Below are 12,073 nucleotides of genomic sequence, written 5' to 3'. Positions count from 1 at the left end.
TCTTTCCTTCTTTTTTTTGCTAGACTGATTTTGACAAAGGTGAATCACTCTCCATTTTCTGGTAACAGCTTTCTGCTACAATCCAGGACTGAACACTTACCTTTTGTAAGTTCTCTCAAAATATATGCTATTTAAAAACCTTAAAATCCTATAGCTTTGGCTAAGTTGTTTACACTGGTATTAGTATAAGCTATATGCAACCTGTCCAATCACAGATGTTTAATTTACATTCACCTGTCTTGCTTGCTTGTAGTATCTGTGGCTATCTGTCATGCATCTATGTGCTGAAAAGCATTTACATTTTGAAGAGCTATATAGTGAAATTCAGCAGGTTTTCTCATTGTTCTTACAAATTGCCACTAGCATACCAGCTGTATAAATAGATCATCATTTCAACAAGTAGGCCAAACTGAAAACAAATACTAAACTCCGAGTTTAAAGAAACAGAGGTTCACTAGAGGAAAAAGAAACTTAACAAAAAAAAATATGCATCTTCGTCCACTTTTTGTGGTTAATATTAGGATCAGCTGGAAAAGACAAACTCCTGTTAAATATGCAGATCATCAAGATTATTTTTTTTATTTTAGTGCTTAATGCATGATCCAAAACTAAGCAACAGTAAGTGCACCATCTGGATAGTTAATGATTCCAATCTTTTTTGAGTTCTGTTACCATGCTTCCCAGAATATATTTTTCTCATTTATGTCTCTTTGTCAGTCAGTGTATAGTTGACCAGTCATGTGGTTATTTAGGACTTCATTTTTGTGAGGAAAATTATAGATAATGTTGATTGCTTGCAGAAAATTTGTAAGGCTGTGTCTCTTCTGTGCATTGTTAACATTTCAGTATGTGCCACTTAAGTTTTTTCAAGATCTTCCAAAAACTATGGAAAAATTAAGACAAGAACTGGGCTTTGTATGAATCTCTTGTTGAAAACTCTGGAAATGAGGTATGATGATTCCGGTCCTGGTTCATGACCCGTTGTGTTGTGTTCACTTAGTTCAATTGAAGTGACCTCTCTAAGTTTCCAGGGGAAAGGATAGCTTGTAAATATCACTGAGATCACGCCATGCAGAGCATGATGAGTTTTGATATATTTTCCTCAGCCATAGTCAGGTTAAAATTCTTCTCTAATAGCAATGGGAAACAATGTAAGCAGAGTAACTGCCACACCGAATAAATAGGAGATATATAAAACACAGATGTATGATCAAAAGGTGGCATCTTTACCAGTGGTAATGTCTTTTTGCACTTTATGTATAACAACATAAAATAGATCTGGAAGAGAAGGTCCATGACTTTTGGATGCTGCATCCAGGGTTGTGTGATTCACATTTAAAACTTCCCTCGAAGCTCAACCAAAGTGTACACAGAAATTGGATTTGTTGGAATCACAGGTAGAAGATAGCGTGAAGAATTAGATGCAAGTTTTGTCCTAGAATCAATTCACATTTAAAGACATTCTAAAAATGAATTTCTGAAAGCATGCCTTTTATTTTGCGTGGAGAATGATATTCTGAGTTGACCTGTGTAAGCCACTAGACCTGACAGAATTACTTTGGGAGTCTATCCCATTAACTTTCCCCGATCTTTCTTTATGAACTATTTGTGATCCATGTGCGGTGCACTTTGGCTGCTATGCAGACATTAAGACTGTTACTTATATACAGACTATGTATTGTACATTACCTGCACGCTTGGGATTCTGTTGATCTCTGATGGTTACTTGTTTGTGTATGTTGCAAAAGAAAATTTCCTGCATTCGCTACATACGGTTGTCAATACTTTTTTTTATTAGTGTAGTGTATCAGTCTAATAATTCAGGGAGTTATGTGCCTGAGGATTAAAGAGAAATGAATAGAGAGAAAGGTCTGACAGTTTGTTAAGAAAGGAGCTTGCTCTCTTATTTCAGACCCATTAATTACTTCAGGTGCTAGCTCCTGGGCACTTAGATTGTTGTTTGGCTCTGAAAGTTTATCAGAATAAGAAAACAAAGGACCCTTTCTGCCTATCAACTGTAATTTTCTTGGTTTCAACTAAACACACTTTGTGAAATGTTTGAGCTAACTTTTTATTGTGTGGAAAGGTCACACATGACTAATGATGAAATGACAGGATGAATTATATCACAGTTTAAAAATGTAATTAAAATGGGGAATTTTTTAAGCCCACGGGCATTTTACTGCTACCTACAGAAGCAGAAAAAGTGTATTTGCCACTAACATATCATTTTTACATGAGAGATTAAACCTGCATGCCCATGGCCTGTGTTTGATTTTGCTAATATCTTTTCAAGCTGAAGGAGGAAAATTTGATAACTGTTTCTCTTTTTTAAGATACATTTTTGCCAACGCCTATGCAGGTATTTAAAATATGGTGTTGTGGCCTTTTTTTCCTTTTTTTTTTCTTTGTTCTTTTTTTAAAGGTATTTACCATTTCCTGCAATAGTAAATGTGCAATCCCTTAGCCACCAATCCTTTTAATAAGTGAATAACCTGAATTTGAAACATGAGGGTGTACCTAATACTTTCAGCTATAATCTGAAAGACAGTAGTTTTCAAGAAAAATTTTTAATTTTCAGCAGTAACTACTATCTGAATCTGGTAAACATTTATTTCCTCTCCTGCATTGATGAACTTCAATAAGAAAGGATGTGAATATATGAAGAGTTGTGAGAGTGTTGTTGCATGAGGTCCTCTTATGTACTAGATTGTGTATATACGTACACATATTCTGAAGTATGCCACACCACAGTGATAATTCAAAGTTAATTTAAGAAAGCCTGAAATACTGTACTGTTTTAGAGATAGAAATAGAAATAAATATCATCAGATGTGATCCCCTGAGTTTTGACTGAAAAAATTAAGATGATTGGCTAACTGGACAAAATAGATGCTGATTGAGAGTGTCAGCCCTGTGTGAGATTTCAAGTATTGAGTCATTTTTATAGCTTGTATAGTTGACTTGCAGGCCTCTGTAGAGATATGCTAAATCAAAGCCAAACTGAATGAAGTCTCTGGAAGTACTCTTGTATTTCTGCCATCCCAGACCTGTATAATAGATAGTTTTATAAAAAAGCTTCACCCCCACACTTTGAGAGGCATTGTTCAAACCTGTGTAGGGTATCTAGTTTTTCCAATTAAAACTGTCTGTGTTTCCTCAAAACCATTTGACAGCTAGCCTGGGACTTCCACTGCTTTGAATGATTTTACCAGTTCCAGAGATAACGCCTTTGTCTTTAACGTGAAAAGACCTGACAAAGTTTTTCGAAATATTAGATGCTCTGAGAATCACTGGGATAGATTTCCCTCCACCTAATAACATGTGCTATACAGGCTTAAGCTTAAGTGAGGAAATTGCAAGTTGCCATGTATGAATGAAAACAAGAATCAGAAGCAGGGATGGAGGCTGTCTGCAGAGGTGGCAATAGTTTGCTAGTGTGGCAGACAACTGGGGATATGCTGTGATTATTATTTTTTTTTTTTATATGTGTATATGAATGACTACAGGACTCATTTTTTGTTTACATGCTCTTCTGTTCCTTGTTTCCCTCTTAGGAACCTGTCTTCCTGGCCAGGTGGCCTTACATACGTTAGGGATTCAAAACTATCCCAGCCCATTCCTTCTGGGCAGCTACAGAACAGCCAAGGGGAACAGTGCAGTGGTACATGCTTGGGGAGAACAACGAAGGTTGCTGACTCGTGAGCAGGTGAGAGGAAAGGAAGCCTTCTATCATGTATACTTCTTAGCTATACTCAGAGTAGACGATATCAACCCAGGGACAGCTCTACCCACCTAATCGCCTTTATAATTTACATATGTTGTTTTAGTTACATATATATTTCTTTTGCTAAATCTATACTTAACTATCAATGTGTCTAATTCTTGAGTCTAGTTTGATTAACAAATCAAATTTCTGTCAGTGATGTTATGATTATGTCATTATTTCTACTTAATCTTGCACTTAACAACTAACAATCCTAATTAGTAGTTAAATATTTTAAATTAACAGACATATTGTCTTTGATTTTGTTTTCCTTTTTCTCACCAACATTTGTACATAGCTTTCCTGTGAAGTAGATCATTCTTACCTCTTAACACACCTACAATTCCTTTATTCATATCGTGCATCTGATATAGAAATAGAGGCAAAAGAAAGCAAGCAACTTGGCAAGTGCAGATACACTAGATTTGGAAAGTATTCCTAGCAAGGGCGCAACTACTGTAGTCAAAACTGTCCTTTTACTAATAAGCATATTCTGAATCCCTCATGGGTATATTTTGTGTCAGCAATATGAGTTTTCTCAAAAGAACTGCAGCGACTTAATTTTTCTTACATCCATATTAGAGACTCTAAATTTGTCATGTCACTGTTCATCTAGGTATGCAAACAAAGCCTTGTAATCTAAACATGGCCTGAGGCCAAGAATATAGGCAAGGTAGACAGAAACATCAGGGTTGTGTTCTCAGTAAAAATATGTTATCCTAAAACTTGTGCTGGCTCTTCATTGGACAGCTCCAACACCAGCTGAGTTTGGGGCAACAGAAGCTTGTGACTAATTGAAGCAATGTGCCATACTTAAAACTTAAGATAATCCTGTGTTGCCAAAATATGTAGATCAGGGTTCCTCAAATGGTGGTATTCTGTTTGTATGCAGACCGCCAGTACATTTTACCAGTGATTTCTGTCATATTTCTGAGCAGCTTTCTCATTTTGGTGTTCTGATCCCTGAGAAAACTGTTGCAGTACTGAGGAGAAGAAGCCATGCAGAATGCAAAGGTGTGTTGAAACAAGGTGACATGAGACAGGACTTCACTTCTGAATAAATCTTACTAAAATTACTCCATGGACCTTTGTAAAAGTGATCTTAGTAGCCTGGTTTAAATGAAATACCAACCATTTGAAATGCCTTCATGAAGTATCTAATGGATTCAGTTGGTTACAGACTTAGGGTGAATAGTGGAGTAAGTTTGATTTGCTGTTCCCTATTAGATGTCTTAGAATCATCTGTGGGGGAAAGACAAGCTGTAACACTAAGAGGTAGTCTAGAGCACATACTAGATTAACAAAATAAGCAGAATTTAATAAATGGAAAAGTTCTGCTATTAGATAGAACTGACAGTTATTGGAATCATATAGTAAAGCTATTCAGTTGGGGAAAAATCATAAATAGCCTGCTGTTGCCTCTAGCATTTGTTGCTTTGGATTGAAATGGTTCCTCAGAAAATTATAAAATATATTAATGCATAGAAATGACCACACACAAAAACTATTTTTCTTGGCATGCTGTTTATAGCCTGAGAAAAAAAGAAAATAATGAGCTTGGTGAGCTAAGTGACATCTATATTTTAAATATTGCTGTTCCTGTAATTTTTTTCCATTTGGCATGTTCCTTTGTTACTTAGGAGAAACTAGAAATGAATACTAATTAGGGGCACAATGAATATTTGATGTATACTACACTTTTCCTTCATGTTTTTTTCTTCCAGATGTGATACTTTCTCATAATGGCTTATATTGTTCATCATGACTAAATGAATAAGTGTTTTTTGACAGTACCTGCCCTAAAACCAGGCTAACATATACTGTCATAATGAGTCTTGTAAGCCTTCTTCCTTTTATTATAAGATATTTTGTCCCCAAAGGATACTTGAATGATCTAAAGGAAAAAAAAAAAAAAAACAAAAAACAAACCCAACCTGGAAAACTTATAAGAAATTCAATAGTGACAAATGAAAGGCAACACACTTGGATAGGAGTAACCAGCTTCACAGATACAGGATGGGCAAGAACAACCTAGGTATCTTTTCAGCCTTGTTTTTAGCTCTATGTTTTTTTTTTTTTCCTTCTTTTAGTAAGAAAAGCCTAAAACACTATAGCATCTATCACAGGTTTTTATTGCCATACTTTATTTTAGCAATTGGAGAATTCAGAATCCACCGAGTTCTAATTAAAATTTTGGGAGGCAATGAAAAGGAGGATAATAATTTTCACTAATAGTGTGATAGCTAAATTTTGTGCTAATGTTTCCATTACAAAATCTTTTTTAGAGTTTTATTCAGCCATGAAAATGTTATAAGATGAAACTCTACATGCTCTCAGCCTAGGAATATTTAAAAAATCTGTTTAGCAGCATTGCATGTTCTTCTTTTCAATAAAGCAACAACAATAATTGGAAGCTTTAGCATAGTATGCACTCAGTGATCTCACAACATCACTATTTTAAGAGTTTTAATATTCTGTGAAATAATATTCTGCTTGGAAAAATGGAATTTATAGAATTATCCATTTTTACGTGCTCCCATAGACAAGTGGATTTTTTTCTACACACTGACTGCTGTATGAGACGTGTAGTATGACAGAGTGGGAAGGAAGCTGCTGTGCCTGTCTGCTAGATATACAAAATGCAAAAATGGACTGCTGGTCTTCTTGATCTCTTTAACCTGAATGTGGTTAGGAAAATGGAATAATATTGGCACAAGTTGGAAACGGCCTAAAAATGGTTTGAGCATTTGGGCCTTCCAATTTTGGTAGTTAGGAACAGGAGTTTATTACACTCCTTTTCTTGCTCTGACTTGTGATATATACTTTAAAGCAAGATCCATAGCTTATGTTGTGGTGGCTTCACTCTGTGCCTTCTTTGGGAATAAAAGGAGAAAAGGTAATGAATGAGGACAGCCTCACTTCAGATGAAGGATGATCAATGCCTCTCCCCATCCCAGTGTACATAACTGTGAAAGACAGTGGAGGAGAAGGCATTTTTTGGACTATGCTGTGTCCAAGAATCACTTTCTTCACACTTGCTATCACAGACTTGCTTATTTCCTTATAATTTAGAATTAAATTCATGATGTCTTTACACCTGAATGTCTCTAAATGATCCTTGCTAACCTATAAGACAAGCTTTCTCCTTATGGATTGGCAGATGGGGAGGTTTGTTTGAGCGTTAATTTTATTTAATAATATATGTTTAGTCTAAATTTGGGAATAATACATCTTATGTGACTTCAAATTATATGCAAGTGCTCAGTGTGAATGAGTGGGTTTTGACAGTAAAAACATTAATAGCAGAAATCTCCAAGTGAGCTAGTTCTATGAGGTTAATAAATTCTTGACCCTGTCAGACTTTCCTTGGTAAAGCTATTGTTCCACTAAAATAGTTTTTCAAATAAACAGAAGTTGTCATAGTTTTCTTCCATTTTTCAATTTTTAATATGAAGTAATATGCATTGACCAATACTTTGATTAATGATAAAAAATGGAATTTGAAATAAAGAAGTCTACTCTTACCTGAGGCAGTAGTTATTGCTTGTTTTTAAATTATGAGGCAGGAAATTTTGAAGTTTTTCTTTAAAAAAAGAAAACAAATAGTGGTGTTGATATAGAAAAAATCTTTTTAAATTGCCACCTGACATTTCTCAATCATACAAATGATGTTGGAAATCTTTAATGTTAACTCAGCTTTTTCAACTAATTTCTTAAGATATATTTCTATAAAGTATTGAGATCGCAGCTTTAGAGATTGAAATCCCATGATATCTTTATACATTTTTATATATCCCATAGTACACAGTGTAATATTAAAAGAGAAAATGAATATTGAATTTAAATATGAATTTTAAATCTGCTGCATTAAAATCTGAAGGTACTTTTTTGTTTCTGTAGTGGTGGTTCTTTTTAAAAGGGAGATTTTGTTAAAGCACAATAAGACTACCTGTCTAGGTTCCATTATTGTTTTTAACCTGAAAATGGAACTTTAGGATGGATCTAAGGTACTTGTTAGAGGAAGCAAATGGTCTGAGATGGTCAATGCAGTTGCATCTTGTACAATGGAGTTTCACAGTTCCTGGAACATGATCTTTACAACACAGGAAAACTTAAATGATTGGTAGAGTTTGCAAGACAAGTTCTCAGAATTTTTATTAACTTGTAAAACCAGTTGCATTTGCTGCATCTGTCACAAGAGCCCATTTTGAATAGTGCACAGAAATGTTAATTCATACATTTAAATTTAGTCCTGTAGATTTTTTTAAATCAAAGACCATATCTGGTACTTTCTATCACAGAAGACCATACCAGGAACTAGAGAATGTTTGAAGCTGCTATATGTAGTGTATAATCTATTATTGTGACAAAAATAATGAAATTCTACTGTTAAAAGAGTACAGGAAAGGTAAATGAATGGTCCTACTGATAAGATAAACTGACAAATAAAGTAAGAAATGTTATAATTAAAGTAGATGGCTTAGGGATTATTCAGAAGCTTATAATATAGTGTTATCCCATAATGTGCACAATGTATGCTACAAAAACCCAACGGCACTCCCAGGAAGAAACTAATAATCTTGAATGACAACCCAGGAAAGCTTTTAAGATCTGGGATGCTTTGGACTGGGGCTTTAAAATTTTCCAGTTACAGGTATTTCACATTGCAGTTTTTATGTATTTCCTTAGACAGAAAGTTAAGTTTGAATAAGACTGTTGGACTAAATTTTTAAATCATTAAGTGGCATTTAAGGTCAATATGAAGATCTAAATAAACATAGCCTGATTTTCTGTTGTTTATAAGAATAGAAGTTTTGATTCTCATCATATCTGAAAACCAAGTACCTTCACTTAAGCGTCTGTAGGTATATGTGGTTTCAGATGTATAAATTCTCAAGAACTTTAGTAGAGCCAAGTGATGCTGTGGGGAAATCTGAGCACAGAGCAGCCTTGCTTTGTCTGCTGTAGATCACCATTTTATTACAGCACCTAATGATGAAGCCAGACTGTTTGGTAGGATCTGCTAGTGTCTTTTTTCTTTGTTATTACACACTGGATTACTGTCACACTCCTCAGTGAAACTGAGGGCTTGTGTTAGACTACTGCATTTTGAAAGGTCTAATCCATGAATTGTCTCTCCTTGCAGGACAACACCACTGAGTGAAAGCAAAATGTTCTAAAACTGACTTCTAAAACCAAAAGGAGCAGCCTTATGTGGAACTGTTCAAATGCTAAACCAGCCCTAGTGACAATAAAGAATGCAGGGTAGAATCACCTTTTCTTCAGGACAAACTTGCAAGCTTTTTCTTTCATTGAGCAGTTTTTTTGCGGTAGCTATTGCTAATGCTCTGTTGCAGTGCTGTAACATACTTTTCACCTAAACACATGCTCTTCAGTCATTTGTCATTTGTCATCTGCCATGATGCTGTGATTTGTTGGCATGTGCAGCTTTGATGGAGCTGTCATTACTTGGCACAATTTGTTATCATCCCGTGTACCTTCAGATCACTGTCCTGTCATTTTAAATGTAACCTTGTCCTTGTGGAAGGAAGCTACTGCTTTTCTAAGTTACTGGTAAACTTCCCATGCACTATTCCTTTTCCAGATCCATCAATCGTACACTTCATAGTATTCCTGAATCCTTACCAGAAGACAGAAATTCTTCTTTATATTCCTCTGCTTCTTTGGACACACTCTGTTAAATAAATAAAACTGTAGATAAGGATGAATTCCTGAAGTGTTTTGGGCCACTCATTTTATTTAACTATGGGGTTACTCGTTAGTCCAATAGGAACATTATTTCTTCCCAGTTATATATAAATAATCAAACAGTAGCTGCTTTAGATAATTAAGTCAAATAGTACTTGAGTGCTGGGGATCAGAATACTTCTAGCAGTCTGATTAACTTTTCTGCTTGTATCATAAAATCTCACTTCTCTAGGAACTGTTGTCAGGAGTACAATTTTTACAAGGTTGTTTCACTCAAGACCCTTGCTTTTAATGGGCATATGGAGGCCCAGAAGAAGAAGTGATTGTTATAATTCTTCAAAATATAAAATACCTAAAACATAGGGGACAGAAAGTCCCCATCTTCTTCTTGCAAACCTTTATATGCAGTGTTCCTAGGTAAACAGGAGCTTTTAAAAACAAAAATGGATGTAGCTGTTCTAAACGGCACAGGCATTTGTTTCTATTGAATTGTATTTTGTATGATGGCATTTTTCCAGTCAACAGTCAAGCTCATATTTTTATGAATTCATGCATAAATCACATGTTGATTAGAAAACCAGTGCCTTACATCTCATACTTTAACCAGTTTTAAACTAAAATCTAACTACAGAATAAAGAGGAGAAAAATTAAAGTGAGGTTATACTTTGAATCCAATGGAATGAAAGAAAAACTGCTGTTTCTGAGTTAACAAATATGAAATTTCATGAAAGTACAAATCAATCTTGCTGATTTGAGGAAGTACAGGACATACAAACCAGCTGTTATTTCTGCCTAAAATTAGGACTACCAATATTTTATGAAAAGTAAACTTTGATCATGTCTATATTTAACTCCACCGGTAGAGAATAAGTCTTTGAGAATTTGTGAAAACTTATAGAAAAAATATCATAGAACATGATTCTTCAGTAATAGTAAGTCCTGCCCTGTTCGTCTCTTCTGTCTCTGAGCACTGAAAGCTGGCTCTCTCCTGTGAAATTAAATCTTTCACTGACTGTCATTGCTACAACTATTCATTTTAAAATGGATAAATATTATATATATTTACCAACATAGTGCATCCATATAGATACATGGATATAGAAAGATATAGATATATATGTATTATGTTGGTATGTCTTTTCACTTTAGGCCAAGGAGCATACAGAATTATTAGGTGACTATTAGAAAACCATTAGTTTGAATTTATATGTCATATTAACACCTAACATTGAGTGTCCTAATTATGATATTTAAGGGACATAAATTCAACTGAACACATAAAACCTGATGGCAGGATCAGCTCCAAGCTATCATCTCAGTGCTTGCCTTCCAGCTAACTCTGAAATTTGCTGTAAGCCCAAAACAACCCCTGCATAGGTGTTACTCTAATTACATCACGAATAGCCAATTGAAGTGTAATGAAACACAGCTCAACCCTGTGTTCACAATGCAACATCAGCCTAAAATCAGCCCCCACAGCCAGAATGAAAGGGGCTCAAAGTCTATTCTCTCTGCTTAATCTCTCTCCTGCTCTGTGTCTTCAGTTCTTACTGATACGTTCACAGCAAAGCTGGTTAATTTGTGTTGTAAGACTGTCCTGAAAACATCTCTCTTGTTAGAGCTTCTTGGGTAGTTCATGATAAGTACATGTCAGGGAAGTTCATAGCACTAAAGAGCTTATAATCTAGGTAACTATAACCTTTAAAATAATTAGAAGTGTAAAACCTGGAGTCCACAAATCAGCTCTTTCTCTTCATTCAGATCCTTATGTTTTCAAGCAGGGTTGTCAACAGTGGTGGCTACCTCGTGTAGTTAATAGGGAGTATGTTCTAAAGTATCTAGTTTAATTTTTACTGAAGTCTTAGAATAGAGTGAGATAGGAAGAAAAGGTTGTTTACAATCAACTTTATCATTTGCTGATTTATGTGAGGTATTTCCTTTTGAGTCTTGATAATGGTCTCTTACAGTAGGGGCTTTGAACATACAGCATGTGTTGGGGTATTTTTAATTTCTGTTTGAAATGGACATGAAATAAATATGTAGTCTCATTATAAGAGAAATGGAAAATAGATTTTTACTTGGAATGGAAAACAGCCTTGGAAGTAACTAGTATATCTTGATTTGTGATTTCCTTTCTTCTTTTTTTTATTGTAGGTTTATCTGTTGTTTTCTCTGTCTTATTGTTTATTGAAAGCTTTATAATTTTTTTTTTTTTTTCACTTAGCTGATAAAGGTGTTACATCTCATCGTCCTTTAGTGAGTGTCTTGTTTTCTCTTGGACATTTCATTCTAGTTTCTTTTTTAAATACCTTCCCTTCTTTCATTTGTCATCTTTCTTACTAACTTCAGGTTACCTGTCTCTTTTCTTTGATAATGTTCATTTACTATTTATCTCTCTTTTCACTGCCTTTTGGTTTCCTGGTGGCTTTGGTTCTTGTTGTCTACTCAACTGCTTTTGATTGCTTTCTTTTTATTATTCCGCTTCCTCCTGCATCAACAGTATCTTCCTCCTTGTTCTGAACTCTATGGCTATTCGCAATATTAAATAATGACCTGTTGCAGTTGTAGGTTCCTTTGAGATGCTAACTTCTCTTCAG

General features: G+C 34.9%; 1 protein-coding gene across 1 annotated transcript in view; it reads left to right on the top strand.

Moving 5' to 3' along the window:
* LOC148052171 (uncharacterized) overlaps positions 1–9,506 on the top strand; it is a 112,501-nt gene extending 102,995 nt beyond the window's left edge. The window contains exons 5-6 of the mRNA XM_087733725.1: positions 3,558–3,709; positions 8,913–9,506. Of these exons, the coding sequence (XP_087589851.1) occupies positions 3,558–3,709; positions 8,913–8,930 (170 nt within the window). The 3' untranslated portion in view covers positions 8,931–9,506. The remainder of the gene's footprint in view (positions 1–3,557; positions 3,710–8,912) is intronic.
* The last annotated feature ends 2,567 nt before the right edge of the window (positions 9,507–12,073 follow it).

This window comes from Nipponia nippon, unplaced genomic scaffold (assembly GCF_047370975.1).
Source record: "Nipponia nippon isolate SJK-2023a ecotype South Korea unplaced genomic scaffold, ASM4737097v1 scaffold_5, whole genome shotgun sequence".
Lineage (NCBI taxonomy): Eukaryota > Metazoa > Chordata > Aves > Pelecaniformes > Threskiornithidae > Nipponia > Nipponia nippon.
The sequence above is the reverse complement of the archived record's forward strand: the minus strand, read 5'-3'. Positions and strand labels throughout refer to the sequence as shown.